At 40.7% G+C, this 20,198-nt stretch overlaps 1 protein-coding gene across 1 annotated transcript; it reads right to left on the reverse strand.

Annotated features, from left to right (window-relative positions):
• Positions 1 to 2,282: 2,282 nt before the first annotated feature.
• Positions 2,283 to 11,793, reverse strand: LOC139324826 (vomeronasal type-2 receptor 26-like). The gene is made up of 6 exons (XM_070954577.1): positions 11,690 to 11,793; positions 10,808 to 11,099; positions 6,926 to 7,789; positions 4,391 to 4,618; positions 4,074 to 4,200; positions 2,283 to 3,184 (listed from the first exon to the last, which is right to left on the reverse strand). The coding sequence occupies exons 1-6, from the start codon at positions 11,791 to 11,793 to the stop codon at positions 2,283 to 2,285; spliced, it is 2,517 nt and encodes an 838-aa protein (XP_070810678.1).
• Positions 11,794 to 20,198: the final 8,405 nt, after the last annotated feature.

The raw sequence follows: 20,198 nt of genomic DNA on the forward strand, positions 1-20,198 counted from the left end.
GGTTTTATTATAGATTTTAGTTGTTATTTATTATTTTATACTAGAATTTTAAAGTGTATATATACTGAGTGCTTTTATTTGTTCTGGTCTCTGGTCTAAGACTGTAATGATAAATTGTTGTTGTTGAATCCATTTTTTCCTTATTAAATTTAATATGGTATTTTTATGTTTTTTACTAATATACCAGTGGTGGGTTGCCCCCAGTTTGGACCGGTTCACAAGAACTGGTAGTAAAACCGGTGGGAGGCCCCACCCACCCGCCCAGGATGTTGTCATCAGTGATCTGCGCATGCGCAGATTCCATTGTGAACCGGTAGTAAAGGTAAGTAGAACCCACCCCTGTAATACACCACTTGCAATCCCTCTGTGAGTGAGATGGGCGGTCTCAAAAATTTGGTAAATAAATAAATTTTACTGCTGACTTTATTAATCAAGATCACGTGAAGTGTTAATACCACTTTATAATGCCTTGGTTATTATCCAGCATATAGTGAGGGAACGCCCTAACGGAAGGTATCCAGGAGATTCTAGGGATTTCCTCTGCATAACAATGGCAGCTACTGACTGGATCTCCAAACTCGACATTAAACTTTGAAATGTTATTTCTGTTTTCCTTTTAGGTTTTCTTACTGCTTTTTTATTGTTTTAATTGTTTTTAACCTGTAAAAATGAAGTGTTTTAATACTGTGTGTGACCATACGCTAAATAAATAATGCCTTGGTAAGGCCACACTTGGAATACTGCATCCAGTTTTGATCGCCACGAGGTAAAAAAGATGTTGAGACTCTAGAAAGCGTGCAGAGAAGAGCAACAAAGATGATTAGGGGCAGGGGTGACAGGTTCTGGAGAACCGGTAGCAGAAATTTTGAGCAGTTCAGAGAATTGGTAGCAGATATTTTGAATAGTTTGGAGAATTGGCAAATACCATCTGTGGCTGGCTCCAGACGGGTGGGAATGGAGATTTTATTTATTTATTTATTTATTTATTTATTTATTTATTTATTTATTTATTTATTTATTTAAATTTCTATACCGCCCTACTCCCGAAGGACTCAGGGCAGTGAACAGCCACAGGATAAAACACATAAATACAAAAATTGCAATATCCTTCCCCCAGGAGTGGGGTGGGAATGGAGATTTTGCAGTATCCTTCTCCTGACAAACCCACCAAGCCATGCCTACCAAGCCACACCACACCCACCAAGCCACGCCCACAGAACCAGTAGTAAAAAAAAATTGGATTTCACCACTGATTAGGGGACTGGATGCTAAAACATGAAGAACAGTTACAGGAACTGGGTATGTCTAGTTTAATGAAAAGAATGACTAGGGGAGACATGATAACAGTGTTCCAACATCTCAGGAGCTGCCACAAAGCTCGTGAGGGTAGGACAAGAAGCAATTGGTGGAAACTAATCAAGGAGAGAAGCAACTTAGAACCAAGGAGAAATTTCCTGACAGTTAGAACCATTAATCAGTGGAACAACTTGCCTCTAGAAGTTGTGAATGCTCCAACATTGGAAGTTTTTAAGAAGATGTTGGATAACCATTTGTCTGAAGTGGTGTAGGGTTTCCTGCCTAAGCAGGGGGTTGGACTAGAAGACCTCCAAGGTCCCTTCCAACTCTGTTATTCTATTCTATTCTATTATTTCATTTATAAATTAGTGAAAAAAAAGTTGCAAGATTTCAAAAATAAATTCAGGATTTTGACTACTGCAACAAAGATATTTAAGGGACCTTGATGTTCCTTACAAATGTTTGCACACAGCTGTTTACAAGGTAAAAGCTTCACATGTCCTCTTCGAAGACATTAGAAGACACTGCAGAAAGTAAATTGGGGAATAAGAAACAATAATGCATTTTCTTTTAGTCACGTTTTTATTAAAAATTTGATCTGATAGAGTGGAAATAGAATAGCTGTCAATTCGCATCCTTGGCCTGCTCTTGAGTTGCCATAGGCCAGGGGGGATGGGAAACCGGCAAAATGGCACGGCAGCTAATTATTTGAATTCCACCACTGAAAACATCTTCAAAGAAAAACCAGAAAGTCCAGTCCAGTTGCCTCTTGAAAAAACACCTTTTGGATGACCTTCATTACACTGTTGAATCACTTCTTCAGTAACTGAGAATAAATCTAATTTAGGAAATGGATGAAATGGAGTAGAAGTACATAATATAATGTTGGCTTGGAAAGTTGGAAGAAATATTGAAAAAGGGCCATCTTTAATTTTTCTTTGCTAACATCCTCCCCTCTTTATTCATAAAAATAATGTAAACATAATTTAATTGTTCCGTTTGATCAGTTGGTCCCTGGTATTTAGTTCTGGTCTCAACACAATGATGAAGCATTTGGGGAAAAAGATACATCCCAATAAACCAGCACTGGAAGACAAGATGGAGAAGATCTCCACAGCCACCATGGCTTTTCCTCTGGTGCTCAGATAGGTTGGAACAAAGGAGATCCACACACTGCAGAAAGCCAACATGCTGAAGGTGATGAACTTGGCTTCATTAAAGCTGTCAGGTAAATTACGGGCAAGGAAAGCCACAATGAAGCTGGCAATAGCCAGGAAGCCCAGATAGCCCAGGACACAATAGAACACAAAGATGGAGCCTTCATTGCATTGCAAAATCATGGTTTCCACAAGGAAGTCCATGTTTAACTCAGGATATGGAGGAGATGTTGCCAGCCATATAATGCAAAGACCTGCTTGAAGAAAAGAACAAGAAAGGACAATGGAAAGAGCCAATCTTTTCCCCACCCATTTTCTCATTGAAGAGCCTGGCTTAGTAGCCATGAAAGCTACAACCACGGTAATAGTTTTAGCTAACACACAAGAAACAGCAACTGAGAAGATGATGCTGAATGCTGGTTGCCGGAGAAGGCAGGTTACTTTCCCTGGCTGACCAAGGAATAACAAGGAAGAGAGAAAGCAGAGCAGAAGGGCGATAAGGAGAGTGTAAGTGAGGTCCCGGTTGTTGGCCTTGACGATGGGGGTATCTCTACGCTTAAGGAAAATTCCAAGCACACTGATTGTCATGAAGGAAAAGAAAACAGCAGCTGAAGCCAGACTGATCCCTAAAGGTTCTTCAAAGGACAGGAAACTTGTGGTTTTGTTAAGGCATCGGTCTTGCTCCATGCTTGGGTACTGATCTTCAGGACATTTGATACAATCTTCTGTGTCTGGATAAAAAAAAAATCAGATGGAAACTCATTGATGTCCTATTTACTACATTTGAACGAATATTTTATGCTATTGCTTGAAGATTGATATTGATTCTGTCATTAGTTCTTTGTGTACCTATATTCACAGAATTTCTGTTCAGTCAAGCAGTTCAGCGGTTTGAATCCCTAGTGCCGCATAACGGGGTGAGCTCCCGTTACTTGTCCCAGCTTCTACCAACCTAGCAGTTCGAAAGAACATAAAAAATGCAAGTAGAAAAATAGGGACCACCTTTGGTGGGAAGGTAACAGCATTACGTGCACCTTTGGCATTTAGTCATGCCGGCCACATGACCACGGAGATGTCTTGGGACAGCGCTGACTCTTCAGCTTTGAAACGGAGATGAGCACTGCCCCCTAGAGTCGGGAACGACTAGCACATATGTGCGAGGGGAATTTTTACCTTATTAACAGAATAACAGTGTTAGATGGGACCTTAGAGGTCTTCTAATCCAACACCCTGTTCAGGCAGGAGAACCTATACATTTTCAGACAGATAGCTATCTAATATCTTCTTAAAAGCCTCCAGTGTTGGAGCAGCCACAACTTCTGGAGGTAAGTGATTCTACTGGTTAATTGTTTTGTTAGGAAATTTGTCCTTAGTTCTAGGTTGAATCTCTCCCTTGATTAGTTTCTATCCATTGTTTTTTGTCACTTGACAATTAGTTGGTCAGATTCTTGTAGAGAGCTTAAACTTGCAATACAGCTTTATTCTCAATTGAACTGCCTGAATCTCCTGATTTCCTCGGCACTTGACATAAATAACCATGACAAATTACAACTTGAAATTGAAAAAAACAATTTCTTTGCAGATGAATATTTTCATAATTTGTAGGACTTCAAAACTGACCTATCTTAGTTGAAATCTTCCCCTTCGGACATGAAACACAATCATAGCAGCAGAAGGTTTTCTCTTCAGATTTTCTCTTCCAATATCCAGGGTGACAGTACTCATTACACAGAGAAACTGGAAGAACCTGGTCATAAAGTGAGGAAAAAAAAAAGATTGCAGAAATAGTTGCTAAGATTTTCTTCAGTTGAAAATAGAGATAGTTAAATTAGGTATAAAGAAAATCATGACCAACAGCTGGAGGCATTTTAACTTTTCCATTTAAGGAAATGGAAGCTGTAAAACTATAAGCATTCAACATATATGTGGGCCCCTACCTGATTAAAACCTCTGTGCCATTCAATCTGATGTTCATTAATGATCAATTCATTTCCATAAGATGCATCGGGATCTAGTCTTCCAACTTTCACACTCTGGATAGACTTGTTTGGAAAAACGATAATGTTGATGAGGTCAAATCCTGCTGCAACTTCCCTCTTCTCATTAAAGGACACTCCCTCTCCTGCTGAGTTGTTGAAAGAAATGCCTTGAAGAAATGGGTGGAGCTACTTGAAAAGAAAGCAATGAAGTTGAAATAACAATAATGAAAGAAATCGACATTAAACAGTTCGCGTTCTATTTCTGATTTATTTTTTTTATGCAGTTTCACTGGATAAAATGTGAAATCAAAATAAAAAGTTTGTATTGTAAAGAATGTCCAGTTTTGCAGGACACAATCTGGGCTGGGTACCAGAATCAGAAGTGTTGCCTTCTGAGCTTTCAGACTTATTTTTGGAGACCATCCTCAAGGAACTTCTCTCTAGCAGAGTGTGTCACATTTTAGTGAGAGAGAAATTCCCTGAAGATGGGCTCCAGCATGAGTCTGAAAGCTCACAAGACAAAACCTCTGGTCCCAGTGACTGACTCAGATTGGGATCCTGCAACATTATCCTGGGATATGTATATCCACCTTATTTATTTATTTATTTATTTATTTATTTATTTATTTATTTATTTATTTATTTATTTATTTATTTATTTATTTATTAAATTTATATACCGCCCTATTCCTGAGGGACTCAGGGCGGTGAACAGCGAACGATAAAAAATACATGTAATACAAATGTTAATTAAACAAAAACCAATTAAAATATACTAAACACTCTGGTCCTAGATAATTCAAGACATCCCAGTTTAAAATAAAATCGAAAGCAATATAAAGGGAAAGTTAGACCAGGCCGGCCTGCTGAAACAGGAATGTTTTGAGGGCACGGCGGAAAGTGCGCAGATCCGGAATCTTCTGTATCTCTGGGTTACACCTTCATTTGTAAATATCCAGTTTTGTTCAACAGAAGAAGAAATCAACCCACAAAATATTGTGAATGAATAACATGTCAGTATATAAGAATTTATGACCTGGAATAGCCATAACAACAAGTCAGCCAATGGGAACTGTTTGGTGACTGAGACTCAGGATTTGTTGTGAGTCATGTCAGACAGCTCGGAGCCTGGGCGTCGCTTAGCTTAACTGTTCTGTGTATATTAGAGTTCGTTTGTCCTTATTCCTTGCTTCTTGTCCTAATCCTTGCTTCTACTTCTTCTTGTTGTCCTTGTCCTTGCTAATTCTTCTTCTACCACATTGCAAGAGCTGAATGGATATTGTATACATGCATCATGTTTTATACTATTGTATATAAAGAAGCTTCTTCTATAAATGAATCCTGCTGAATTATTTACTTGTGTGGTGACTGGATAGCTACAGACTCTGACATAACATACACAGAATTATGTGATGTAATCTTCCTTGTGGAGAAAGTTAAGTGCAATTTCATTGGGGCAGAGAAGATAATCAAGTTTTTTTTTTAAATCATATGTCAACGTTGCAAGTAATACCCCCATTGTAGACAGAACTCCAAGGCAGGTTGATTCCTCAAAGAACAGCTTTATTATGAAATATCATCTTGGCACAACCGGTGGAAAGCCAACTCTAAATGTTCCCGCGCTTTCCACCACATTCAAAAGATAAAAGTTTCCCGTTTTCCCAAAACAATAAATCACATTGTCCAAGCTGGATACTGGCCTGTTGCCTGGTTACGTCTCTCTTCCTCCTCTGGCCAGCCAGCCATTGGAATATCCCTGACTCATTGGAAAGCTATGTTGTTTTGACAACAAACCCACATCTACCTCTACCCCGCTTCAGCTCCAAGTTGTGTCAGCCTGAAGTCATGTGAAAATAAACACCGATAGCAAAGACCCCCCCAGGGTTGGGCTGCTGGGGGTTCGCAGGGGTTCGGGAGAACCTCTAGCTAAGATTCTGTGCAGTTCAGAGAACCCCGAAATCCCACCCCTGGCTGGCCCCTCCCACCCCACACTGCCCCTCCCAGGAGTGCCCATGTGGCCCATTCTGAATGCAGGGCCACATGGGGTGCAGTGTACGTGCAGAGGCTCAGGGAGGGTGAAAAGCAGGCTTACCAGAACTTCAGGAAGGCCAAAAACTGGCTCATTTCCGGCATCCGGAGGGCCTCTGGAGCCTGGGGAGACCGTTTTTGCCCTCCTGTAGGCTCGAGGAAAGCCTCCGGATCCTGGGGAGGACAAGAATGCCCTCCTCACCATGGTGCAGGAGGCTGATTAGGCCATGCCCACCATGGCCACGTCCACCCAGCAATGGGGCAGAGAACCCCTTGCTAAAAAATTTTAAGCCCACCTTTGGACCCCACCCCCCCAGAAAGGAAAATGGGCCACAGCAAGGTCAGCTTCAGGCTTGACATCATAGCTATTTGAACAACATATTAATTAAGGCTTAGCTCATTTGGTGAGCTAACTTATTCTTAACGAAATTCTTCGCAAAGGAAAGTAAGTGGGAGAAACGTTACCTTAAAAGGTTGTAGTTCTGGAGATTCAGCCACTTTATCTGCCAAGATTTTTCTCAATCGGGATCTCTTGGATAGCATGCTATGCAAAGAATAAGCCACAGCATAAACCCCATTGTAGATACTGTAGCTGTGCCCTGATATCTGTAATTGAAACAGAGATTCTGGAAGGTTTCCCAGGCCTTCTTCCCCAGTACATTCTTGACTTCCCAAGGATGACGATCCCGAATCAGGAAAGAAACAGTCAAATGCTTGCTCCCAAAAATGGTTTCGAAATCCATCTCTTTGCCCTGAATAGGGTTTTATGGATTGGAGAAATTCCTCGAATTCTAGATTTCGACTTGAATGGATTTGAAAGGCAATGGCCCCGTCATAAAATTGGAGGTTCCATTCCCTTTGGGTTCCCGTTAACGTGAAATCAATTTGGCTGGTGGCGATCCACACCTTGCTGAACGATGCATTTCCATGATTTGCAGCCTCCCAGACGGATTTGAGAGCTGTCAGCCAGGCTAAGGTCAAAGATTCTCCATAGATGATGTAGGCGTTTGTTTCAACGTCTGAGAAATGGGTATAAAAATGAAACATGATATCGCCAAATTCACCCAAGTCATCCAAACGCAATAGTTTTGGGAATCTTTGTACAAAAGAAAAACAGATGCCCTGCTGGAAAAACAAGAGCTCCAATTTCTGCAAAAAATGTTCTCCACTCTCTGTGTCGGCAGCAAAGAGTCCAATCCATTTCCATCCAAAACGCTGGAGCAATCGGATGATCCCGATATATTGAGGAACCTCATTTGGGGCCATAAAATAAAGTGAAGATGATATACCGGTATCAATTTCTCCCATTGGAAATGATCCATATGTGAGCTACAAAAAAGCACCCAAGCCATGAAGTTAAGGAGAGTTTTTTGTTTTGCTTCTGCATTTTTATGGATCATTTCAAAAATTGGATAGATTAACAATAGATTAACAGAGGTGGAAGGGACCTTATAGGTCATCTAGTCCAAACCCCACCCCCACACCCAGGCAGGAGACCCTATACCATTTCTGACAAATGGCAGCCCGATCTCTTCTTGAAAGCTTCCAGTGATGAAGCTCCCACAACTTCCGAAGGCAACTTCTGTTCCATTGGTGGATTGTTCTCACTGTCAGAAAGTTCCTCCTTATTTACTGGTTGAATCTCTCCTTGATCAGTTTCCATCCGTTATTCCTTGTCTGGCCTTGAGGTGCTTTGGAAAATAACTTAACCCCCTCCTCTCTGTGGGAGCCCCTCAAATATTGGAAGACTGCTATCATGTCTCCCCTGGTCCTTCTTTCACTAGACTAGCCAGGCCCAATTCCTGTAACTGTTCTTCATATGTTTTAGTCCCCTAATCATCCTGGTTGCTCTCCTCTGCACTTTTTCTAGAGTCTCAACATCTCTTTTATAATGTGGTGGCCAAAACTGGATGCAGTACTCTAGGTATGGTCTTTATAGAATGGTATTAGCACTTGATCTTGATTGTATCCCTCTGTTAATTGGCTTTTTTGGCTGCCACTGCACACTACTGGTGTGAAGTTTCCAAAAGATGCCTAATTAATTCATGAGCCACAAACCAAACTTCAAAAGAAATACAGTCATGCAGGAGCACCATTTCGGCAATATTTGGATGCAGTTAGAACTAATCATACGTAGATTTATGTACCCCTATGACCCTGTCTCTCCCCTCCTCCCTGGCCATGTTATAAATCACATTCTCCAATTAACTACTTTGGCTGGCTGTGAAACCCAATACTCTCCTACTGATTGTGGTAGAAAAGCATCTGTGGAATGTAACTTCAGTTAGGGAAATCAATCAGCTCCATCAGTTCTCCCTCCCTCCTGCTCATGGCAACTTGAAAGCTTTGCAACTTGACAGCTGGCTCATATTTAGCTGGTTGTCCACTACGATTCCAAGATCCCTCTCACAGTCACTGCTATTAAGCCTGGTTTCACCCACTTTATATGTGTACTTTTGGTTTTTCTTACCTAACTGTAGGACTTTACTTTTCTCTACATTGAATTTCATTTTGTTACCTAGATAGATAGAAAGAAAGATAAATAGATAGATAGATAGATAGATAGATAGATAGATAGATGGATGGATGGATGGATGGATGGATGGATGGATGGATGGATGGATGGATAGATAGACAGACAGACAGACAGACAGACAGACAGACAGACAGACAGACAGACAGACAGATCAGATCAGATCAGATCAGATCAGAATTTACTCCTTATCCATAACTTCTCAATTTTTTGAAAATGTAGATAAATCTCTAGAGAATCATTGTTTCATTCAACCTAACAGGAAACGTGTTAAAATACCAGCAGCATTTTGACACAACGCAACAGGGGGTCAGCCTATTCCCCGAAGCCACCTGAAGGCAGGACAAGAAGCAATGGATGGAAACTAATCAAGGAGAGAAGCAACCCAGAACTAAGGAGAAAATTCCCGACAGCAAGAGCAATCAACCGGTGGAATGACTTGCCTCCAGAAGTTGTGGGTACTCCATCCCTGGAGGCTTTTAAGAAGAGACTGGACAGCTACTTCTCAGGAATGCCATAGGGCAGTGATGGCTAAACTTTTTGATGTTGCGTGACAAAAGTGTGCGCGTAGGCGTGCAACAGCATGCCCGTGTGCTGGCATCTATAATGCAATCTGCGCACCCCCCAAGTGCCCCACCCCCCAAGTGCACCCCAAGTGCATGCATGACCCCCCTTGCGTCCTCCCGCCCCTGCGCATGTGCACACGAACCCCCTGCACCCCGTTTTGGGCCTAGTAGGCCTCACTTCAGCCTCCTTGGCACAAAAACGGGCCACGGGGGGGCAAGTCACACACACCCTGCACTCCTTTTGGGCCTAGTAGGCCTCCCTGCAGCCTCCTGGAACGAAAAACAGGCTGTGAGGCATGCCCCATGCCCAGTTTTTATTTATTTATTTATTTTATTTATTTTATTAAACTTGTATGCCACCCTCTCTCCCAAAGGACTCAGGGCAGCTCACAACAATAGAAAAAACACATAAAATTCAGTATTCAAATATAAAAAGAGCCTTGATAGTACAGGGGTTTAGTGCATCCTGTTATTAACACAGCTGCCTGCAATTTCTGCTGGTTCGAATCTCTCCAAGGCTCAAGGTTGACTCAGCCTTCCATCCTTTCTAAGGTAGGTGAAATGAGGACCCAGTTTGTGGGGGCAATAAAGCTGACTTTGTATAAAATATACAAAAGAATGAAGGCTATTGCTTAACGCATTGTAAGCCGCCCTGAGTCTCCGGAGAAGGGCTGCATATAAATCAAATCAAAAAAAAAAATCAATAAAATCCCCTTTAAAAAACCCCTTCAGTCCCCTTCAATTTTGGGCCTAGTAGGCCTCCCTGCAGCCTCCTAGAATCAAAAACGGGCTGCGGGAGGGTTCGCTGCACCCCCTGTGCTCCCCCTGTCCCCCACCCATGCATGTGCAATCCCCCCCGCACATGTACGCGTGTTTCCCAGATGTGCCCCATCCCCATGCATGCACGGCAGAGACCTGAAAATCAGCTGGCCGGTGGGAGGCACGCACACATGCGCGGTGGACCTGAGCTGGGTAATGGCTCGCATGCCCGCAGAGAGGGCTCTGTGTGCCAGCTGTGACACCCGTGCCATAGGTTCGCCATCACGGCCATAGAGTCTTCTGCTTGTGCAGGGTTGAAGTAGAAAACCTCCAAAGTCCCTTTCCACTCTGTTATTCTGAGTCACTTAAATCTTAGGGGAAATTTCTGAGAACGAACACTAAAGAATGCTCTTGGTTATCCTTAATCCATTGATTAATCTTTTAATCGATTAAGAAGAACAGGGTGAATCCCCTCACCTCTAGACCCACCTGTGGAATCTTGTAAAAATCTACCATGTCTGCTATATGGGATGAAGTATCTGATCCAAGTCCTCCAATGACGGCCATGAGATTTTTCCTGGTGCCACATCTGTAGTTGGGGGCGAATGTATGTAATCTGAAGACCATGTCCAGAGTGGTCCGATAAGTCATCTTCGGATTATTGTAGCTGTCATAGATGTGAAAGCCAAAAGTAACATTGGGCAAGATTTGTGGGTCCTCATTGATCTCCTTCACAGCGAAGACTAAGGAAAGGACATGCTGGTAAAATTTTGTGATGAGACTGCAAATAAAGAAACTCTTCAGAAAACAATGCTTAGAACAATATTGGGAAAAAAAAAAAAACCAGTGGTTTCTGCCTGAGATTAGAATTAGATTTTTACAATATAGTGCCGATATTTCTAATCTATTAAACACTTTTGGCTATAGCAGGGGTCCTCAAACTTTTTAAACAGGGGGCCAATTCACAGTCCCCCAGACTTGGGGGGGGGCAGATTGGCTGGGTGGGCGTGGCTATGTGATCATGTGACTGGGTGGGCATGGCCAATTTAGCAGTCCATTAAACAATACACACAAATTAAACTTTAATTTGTTATGCTCCTGCGGGTTGAAAGCAGGTTAATGAAGGGATGTGGCTGCCTTGGGGTGTGTGTGAGGGACTTCTGTTTGTGTGTGTATGTCTCTCTCTCTCTCTCTCTCTCTCTCTCTCTCTCTCTCTCTCTCTCTCTCTCTCTTTCTCTTTCTCTCTCTCTCTCTTTCTCCATCCATGCTTCCCTCTCTCCCTCCCTCCCTCCCTCTCTCCTTCTCTCTCTCTGTCTGGAGGCTGGGGAGGCCAAAAATGGGCACATTTTTGGCCTCCTCGGCCTCCATTACCACTCTGCCGTCCAAAAACGGGGCCATATTTCGCCTCCCGAGGCCTCCAGAAGGTGGGTGGGGGCCGGCGGGTAGGTGGGGCGATGTGGGCAGGGCAGTCTCATAGTCGCAAGTGGGCCAGATTAATGGCTTTGGCACGCCATATCTGGCCCACGGACTGTAGTTTGAGGACCCCTGGGCTACAGTCTATATAATATTTATAAATGATTACATATTTCATTTACAGAATGTTGCTCCTAGTAACAAACATTAATAATAAAGTTTTAGGATTTTAATGCAATGTTCAATGGCAAGAACTGTCTGTATATATGTTCTAAATGTATTCCACTTATCTCTTTACCTCTCCTAAACAAATTATCACAGGAAGCGGGTATGGCCAGTCTAGAGAAAGGGACTAGGGGTGACATGATAGCAATATTCCAGTATTTGAGTGGCTGCCACAAAGAAGAGGCAGTCAACTTATTTTCCAAAGCACCAGAAGGCAAGACAAGAAACAATGGATGGAAACTGATCAAGGAGAGAAACAACCTGGAATTAAGGAGAAACTTCCTCACAGTGGGGACTATTAACCTTTGGAACAGCTTTCCTGTCACTGCGTTATGTGTTTGCCAGCTGAGCTTCCATCCTAAGACTTATGGTAGCCTGGCCGAGAACTTTATCATGTCTCTGTAGTAACAGAGATAAGACTGTCTTGTGATTTTGGAGCTACTGCGCATGTCCAAGCTTAAGGAAGAAACTTCCTGATCTTTTTCCTTTGTCCGGTAACAATGTAGTTAGTAAGTTTGTTTTATTTCTTTATAATAAAATGTTTCTTAGAATATATTTCGGGTTTTCTTTCTTTAAAGTATACAGCATGGAAAAACAAGATCCATCCGTCTCTAATCAAGTGCAATTACCCCAGGGGGGAACGGGGCTGATTTACGCTCCGACATTGCCCTCAGAAGTTGTTGTGCTTTATCACTGGAGGTTTTTAAGAGAAGACTGGAAAGCCCCTTGTCTGAAATAGCATAGAGTCTCCTGGCTGAGCAAGGGGTTGGACTAGAAGAACTCCATGGTCTTTTCCAGCTCTATCCCCATACAGATGGGAGGTTGAACAACTAGACTAGTGGTGCGACCGGAACAATCTGGAACTGAACACACTCAAAACCATAGAAATGGTGGTAGATTTTAGGATAAACCCTCCCATACTACCACCTCTTACAATACTAGACAACACAGTTTCAACAGTCGAGACCTTCAAATTTCTAGGTTCTACCATATCTCAAGACCTAAAATGGACACCTAACATCAAAAACGTCATCAAAAAAGCACAACAAAGAATGTTCTTTCTGCGCCAATTCAAGAAGCTCAAACTGTGCAAGGAGCTTCTGATACAGTTCTACAGAGGAATTATTGAATCTGTCATCTGCACCTCTAAAACTGTCTGGTTTGGCTCTGCAACCCAACAAGACAGACACGGACTTCAGAGGATAATTAGAACTGCAGAAAAAACAGTTGATACCAACCTGCCTTCCATTGAGGACCTGTATACTGCACGAGTCAAAAAGAGGGCTGTGAAAATATTTACTGGCCCCTCACATCCTGGACATAAACTGTTTCAACTCCTAACCTCAAACGACGCTATAGAGCACTGCACACCAGAACAACTAGACACAAGAACAGTTTTTTCCTGAACACCATCACTCTGCTTAACAAATATTTCCCTCAACACTGTCAAACGATTCACTAAGGCTGCATTACTATTAATCTTCTCATCGTTCCTATCACCCATCTCCTCCCACTTATGACTGAATGACTGTAACTTTGTTGCTTGTATCCTTATGATTGATATTGATATTGATTGTTTCCTAGTATGATTTGATTGCTTATTTGTATCCTGTGACTATCATTAAGTGTTGTACCTTATGATTCTTGACGAATGTATCTTTTCTTTTTATTTTTCACTGAGAGTGTATGCACCAAAGATAAATTTCTTGTGTGTCCAATCACACTTGGCCAATAAAGAATTCAATTCTATTCAATTCTATTCAATTCAATTCAATTCTATTCTATTCTATTCTATTCTATTCTATTCTATTCTATTCTATTCTATTCTATTCTATTCTATTCTGATTGAAGCTTAATTATTCATTCATCTTTTCCAGCTAATTTTCATGGGCCTGCAGAAGAATATTGAAAAACCAGCTGTTCCCTATTGCTTTTGTTACTGTAGCATCAGAGTAAGGATGGTGCCATAAGGGATAGGTGGGGGGGATGATACTGTGGGAGAAAAGCTTAGTTAAGACACCTGACAGTAAAACAAAGGCTAGGAGGAAGGAGCAAACGAAAAATGGAAAAGCAGTGGCTGATAGACAAGTTAATTCAGAAGCACTCAACAGGTTGACCTTTCTTGCACAGATAAAAAAAAGGCAAAATGCTGGAGAATAACCAGGTCCTACAGTAGAAACAGTCCAGACTCAAATCATCCTGACCCCAATGCCCACTCACTGCAGTCCAAATTTCAGAAATTGGCTTAAGAACGAACATGAAACTGCAAAAGAGACCAACAGCTTAGGTTGCAGTGTGGAATTCCCAGAATCTTTGAGAAACTAATTCTGCAGTGAGTAACTTAGTTGAGAATGAAGAATCCTCGTTTCACCTGTATCTTTTTTTTCATTACTTCAAACACTTTGTTATAATTTAGAATAGAATAACAGAGTTGGAAGGCAGTTTGGAGGTCTTCTAGTCCAACCCTCTGCTTAGGCAGGAAACCCTACACCACTTCAGACAAATGGTTATCTAACCTCTTCTTAAAAACGTCCAGTGTTGGAGCATTCACAACTTCTGAAGACTAGTTGTACTACTGATTAATTGTTCTGACTGTCAAGACATTGAATTGTATTCGTTTTATGTATTCAACTCATGCTTATACTTATATATATATTATCTAATATATACTCGACAAAATAAATAAATAAATAAATAAAATAAAATAAAATAATAAAATAAAATAAAATAATAAAATAAAATAAAATAAAATAATACAATAAAATAAAATAATACAATACAATACAATACAATACAATACAATACAATACAATACAATACAATAAAAAAAATAAAAATAAATTTCTCCTTAGTTCTAAGTTGCTTCTCTCCTTGATTAGTTTCCACCCATTGCTTCTTGTCCTGCCCTCAGGTGCTTTGGAGAATAGCTTGACTCCCTCTTCTTTGGGGCAGCCCCCGAGATATTGGAACACTGCTATCATGTTTCCCCTAGTCCTTCTTTTCATTAAACTAGACATACCCAGTTCCTGCAACCATTCTTCATATGTTTTAGCCTCCAGTCCCCTAATCATCTTTGTTGCTCTTGTCTGCACTCTTTCTAGAGTCTCCACACCTTTTTTACGTCGTGGTGACCGAAACTGAATGCAGTATTCCAAGTGTGGCCTTACTAAGGCATTATAAAGTGGTATTAACCCTTCATGGGATCTTGATTCTATCCCTCTGTTTATGCAGCCTAGAACTATTTGAGATAGAATATTTCAAATTTCAGATAGATATTCTTTGAGCACCCTGCTTTATGCAGCTTTCCTTTCTAAATTCCTTCACCTGTAATCCTTTCAGAGATAAAGAGCTTAAATGGACTCCAGAGGATGGTAGAGGACAGGAAGGCCTGTAGGAACATTGTTCATGGGATCGTCATGGGTCGGACATGACTTCGCAACTAACAACAAAATCTTTTAATAATTTTTTTCATTTGATTAAATCCCTGTGTCTTAGAGATTTGTGATCCAGCAATTCTTATTCACCCTCTCATGTCATTTTCCTAAAAAAACAGCATGAAGTATCTTAATGAGAGCATAAAAGTCTTATTTAGCCTACAGCCCAAAACTCTATGAACACTCAAACAGTGATTTGACCAGATCCAGTTTTCATTTGCTTTCTTTGAACAACTTTTAACTCAAAAGAATAGCTGCCAACATATAGAAAAGCTGAGAAGAAACAAGGAATGAACATTGTCCATGGGGTCGTCATGGGTCGGACATGACTTCGCATCTAACAACAAAACCTTTTAATGATTTTTTCATTTGATTAAATCCCTGTGTCTTAGAGATTTGTGATCCAGAATGAACAGCGAGTGAATGAAACAAGGAACAGTGTTCCAATAACTCAGGGGCTGCCACAAAGAAGAGGGAGTCAAGCTATTCTCCAAAGCACCCGAGGGCAGGACAAGAAGCAATGGGTGGAAACTAATCAAGGAGAGAAGCAACTTATTTTATTTTATTTTATTTATTTATTTATTTTGTCGAGTACATATTAGATAATATATATAAGTATAAGTATGAATTGAATACATAAAATGAATACAATTAAAGGGAACATTAGGACAGGGATGGTAGGCACGCTGGTGCTCTTATGCATGCTCCTTACAGACCTCTTAGGAATGGGGTGAGGTCAACAGTAGCCAGTCTAAGGTTAAAATTTTGGAGGTTTGGGGATGAAACCACAGAGTCAGGGAGTGCATTCCAGACATTGACCTAAGACTTTAGAACTAAGAAGAAATTTCCTGACAATTAGAACAATTAATCAGTGGAACAACGTACCTCCAGAAGTTGTGAATGCTCCAACACTGGAAGTTTTTAAGAAAATGTTGGATAACATCTGAAGTGGTGTAGGGTTTCCTGCCTGGGCAGGGGGTTGGACTAGAAGACCTCCAAGGTCCCTTCCAACTCTGTTATTCTATTCTATTCTATTCTATTCTATTCTATTCTATTCTATTCTATTCTATTCTATTCTATTCTATTCTATTCTATTCTATGATTAGGTGAAGAAAACGTAGGATTTGCTTACTCTGAAAGTCCATATAGCTCCTGAGATGGGTGTTTATCAAAGTTATGTTCACTGAAGGCATAGAGATGCTGTGAGGCTATCCCACCAACGAGAAGATCACCTGGTTGGTACCACTCATGTGGAATAGGAATAGGATCAGCTTCTGGGCACTTGAGGGCATTCACTTTGATCACTGGGAACATCAGAATGAATAACACATCAGCAGCCAAAACATCTTCTAAAAGAGGTCTCCAACATATGAAACCACACCAGTGGATCTGACTTAGCATACTAGGTATTTCTGAACACATCTCCTAAGAAGAAAGCATCAATCTAAACCTTTAACTGCAGATACAGACATGTGCTTGAATAATGACTGAGGTTTCTACAACTCAAATCTCAAATTGGTCTGATCAAAGAAAGAACGGATGCTGGAGGAAACTGAACCCAATAATCCGGTTGGAGTCTTCCCACTACCCCAAGCTCTCATAGAACTGGGGTTAGTTTATAACCTCTATCAACCTTGCTTTCTATTTTTCACTGCTTTCTAGAAAAATCTCTGGAGCTTTGAGGAAGTGACAGTAATTGGAACCAATTCCAGGAAGAGTTACCTGTTAAAAGTTTTTTCCCATAAATGAAAAACAAAAACAAAACCCTTATAATTGTTAGTTGTCAATGTGAGAAAGTATTATGATAGCTAATATCCCAAAGGTTAAGTAACACCATTCTCTCCAAATGAATACTCTATATATACTTGTATCTTCAATATCTAATATATTACTAATACATAGAACATACAGTAGTGGCCAAAATTGTGGTCACTACTGTATGGCCACTACTGTATGGCCACAATGTATGTTTCCCCAAATACACTTTTGGGGAAAGTGTATTTTCTAAAACTAGATAATAACATCATTTATTTTTTTGGAGTAGTACCATAAAATTATATATCAATGGAAAGATAATTTAATCAAGAATGCAATGCAATAACTTTTATGATGGATTTGCTATTAGAATAGCAGTTACAGTATAAAGAAGAAAAATGAAACATGTAGAAAAAACAAGGTATATAAAAAATGTCACCATAGAAAAAACGAGAGATACAAAAATTATCACCATAGAAAAAACAAGATATATAAATATTATCACTATGCCAGTTAATCCTTAGTTGGGTAACCTTTAGCATGAATTATGGCCTTACAATGTCTTCCCATGGAGTGAACCAAGTCTTTTAGTTCTGCAGATGTTCTAATGTGAAACCAAGATTGAATGATTGCTTCTATTAACTGGGTTTTATTGCTGGATCACTTCTGACTAACAAGTTTCTTTAGTCGGCTCTATAGATTTTCAATTGGGTGAAGGTCTGGGCTATTCCCAGGCCATTCCAGCAGTAGAATAGGATTATCTTGAAACTCCAAAAGAAAAAGTGGTGTTATTAGCCATCAAACCTCAAAAATACACTTTTCCCAAAAGGTTTCCACAATTTTGGCCTCTGTATAAAAGTAATTCTAAAAATCTAGTGATTTTTATGATATTGTAATACACACATGGACACAGACAGAATGAAATGTGAAATATTGATTTTTTATTTATCCTAATTCAGAGTACAAAATAGGGGGACAGGGGCTTGTAGAAAATTATAAAAGGGTACATATAGTATATTGTGCATGTCATGCCATCTGTCCCTTTCCATCTTTTAATGCTTTTTCCTAAAAATATACTTTATTCAGTTTGGATGCCATCAAACTCTAATTCACTTTGAGTGACTCACAAAAAAGAACTCCCATTGACTCTGAGTAAATCACAATAATAAAATAATGTTTTAAAAAAACACCACAATGCATAAGATTAAACCACAGAGCAAGCATAAGACACGAGAGAAGTCCCTTTCAAATAATACCAGCTTTGGAAGAATAATACACCTTTTAAACAATAACAAAAAAGATTTATTTAGATTTTTAGGGCAGATCAAGAAACCAAGAGTCAAACTTAAAATTCTGCAAGATGCAAAAGACATTGGAAGACTAGGAGTAGCTGACTTTTGCTGATTATATTGCCCTTATTGTAAGCAAACACACGTTTTAATAAGAAAACAGAACTAAAATATCTTAACTGTTGTCAAAACTGAGTGGTTCTGGATTTTAAGGACTATTGGTTCAAAGCAGTGGTGGGATTCATCCAGTTTGGGCCGGTTTGGGCAAACCGGTACTTAAATTGCTGGCTGACCCCACCCCTTACTGCCCCACCCGTTCCAGGAGTCCCCACACGCCCCATTTTGGCTCCCAGGTAAGTGCAGGGAGGCCTAGGAGGCCCAAAATGGAGTGCAGGGTGGGCCGCGCACCCTCCCCATGGCCCATTTTCACTCCCAGGAGGCTTCAGAGAGGCCTCCTAGGCTCAAAATGGGGCACAGGGGGTGGCACCCCCCCCTCACAGCCCATTCTTGCTCCCAGGAGGGTTCAGGGAGGCCTCTAGGCCCAAAATCCTAGGCCCAAAATGGGGTGCACAGGAGGCTTCAGGGAGGCCTCCTAGGCCCAAAATGGGGCATGGGAGGGCTTGTCCCCCCCATACATTTTTGCTCCCAGGGGATTGCAGGAGCCCGAGTGCTGCCTGTCACACCCCCTGGCCATGATCACCAAGCCATAGAATGGAATGGAATGGAATAGAATAGAATAGAATAGAATAGAATAGAATAGAATAGAATAGAATAGAATAGAATAGAATAGAATAGAATAGAATAGAATAGAATAGAATAGAATAGAATTCTTTATTGGCCAAGAGTGATTGGACACACAAGGAATTTGTCTTTGGTGCTTATGCTCTCAGTGTACATAAAAGGATAAGATACATTCATCAAGAATCATAAGGTACAACACTTGATAGTCATAGGGAACAAATAAGCAATCAAATCATATTAGGAAACAGTCAATATAAATCGTAAGGATACCAGCAACAAGGTTACAGTCATACAGTCATAAGTGGGAGGAGATGGGTGATAGGAACGATGAGAAGATTAACAGTAATGCAGACTTAATAACTAGTTTGACAGTGTTGAGGGAATTATTTGTTTAGCAGAATGATGGCGTTCAGGAAAAAACTGTTCTAGTGTCTAGTTATTCTGGTGTGCAGTGCTCTATAGCGTCGTTTTGAGGGTAGGAGTTAACTAAGACTTTAGAGAAATGAAAATCAAGGAACAGTCTTTCCCATGGAGATTGGGTAGGAGAAGAAAATGACACACAAGCCCTGCGATTTCAACTGCCCCAAAATTCATTTGTCTTCAGTGCCATTCAGAACATCTGTATATAAGCACTATATGCAAGAAGAATCAGGGCTAAAACTTAATCTTCAGCCTTGCTCCTAACAGGAATTTTGAGGCTGGTGAACGCAGACTAATATTGGAAGCTGCTGGTAGTGAAACTTCTATATTTAGAGAGCATTTGCTGCCCAAATGTTCTTTCTTCTCCTATTTCCACTTTTCAGAGTTCAATCTTTGCCCTGTGATCCTGGTGATCCCATAATTGTCCCGAACGAATGGTACCAGGAAGGGGACCTTGTCATTGGTGAAATGGTATCCATGGCGAACTACCATTTCAACGAACTCTCATTTCAGCAGCATCCCTCTCAGGAATATTTTGGCAATCCAGAGTAAGGAATTCTTATCTTTTCACCTTTGTGGCATCTCTAGGTAGAGGGATTGTAA

The sequence above is a fragment of the Pituophis catenifer genome, unplaced genomic scaffold (assembly GCF_029215685.1).
Source record: "Pituophis catenifer annectens isolate HBS135680 unplaced genomic scaffold, rPitCat1.0.hap2 SCAF_15, whole genome shotgun sequence".
Taxonomy (NCBI): Eukaryota; Metazoa; Chordata; class Lepidosauria; order Squamata; family Colubridae; genus Pituophis; species Pituophis catenifer.

Excerpts from the sequence above, each read along its gene's own strand:
- LOC139324826 (XM_070954577.1), bottom strand. The coding sequence starts at position 11,793 with ATGAGACTGCCCTGCCCACATCGCCCCACCTACCCGCCGGCCCCCACC. Across the intron at positions 11,100-11,689 it reads CGTTTTTGGACGGCAGAGTG|TCTCATCACAAAATTTTACC; the intron begins GTAATGGAGGCC and ends CTTTATTTGCAG. Across the intron at positions 4,201-4,390 it reads GGCACAGAGGTTTTAATCAG|GTTCTTCCAGTTTCTCTGTG; the intron begins GTAGGGGCCCAC and ends CTTTATGACCAG.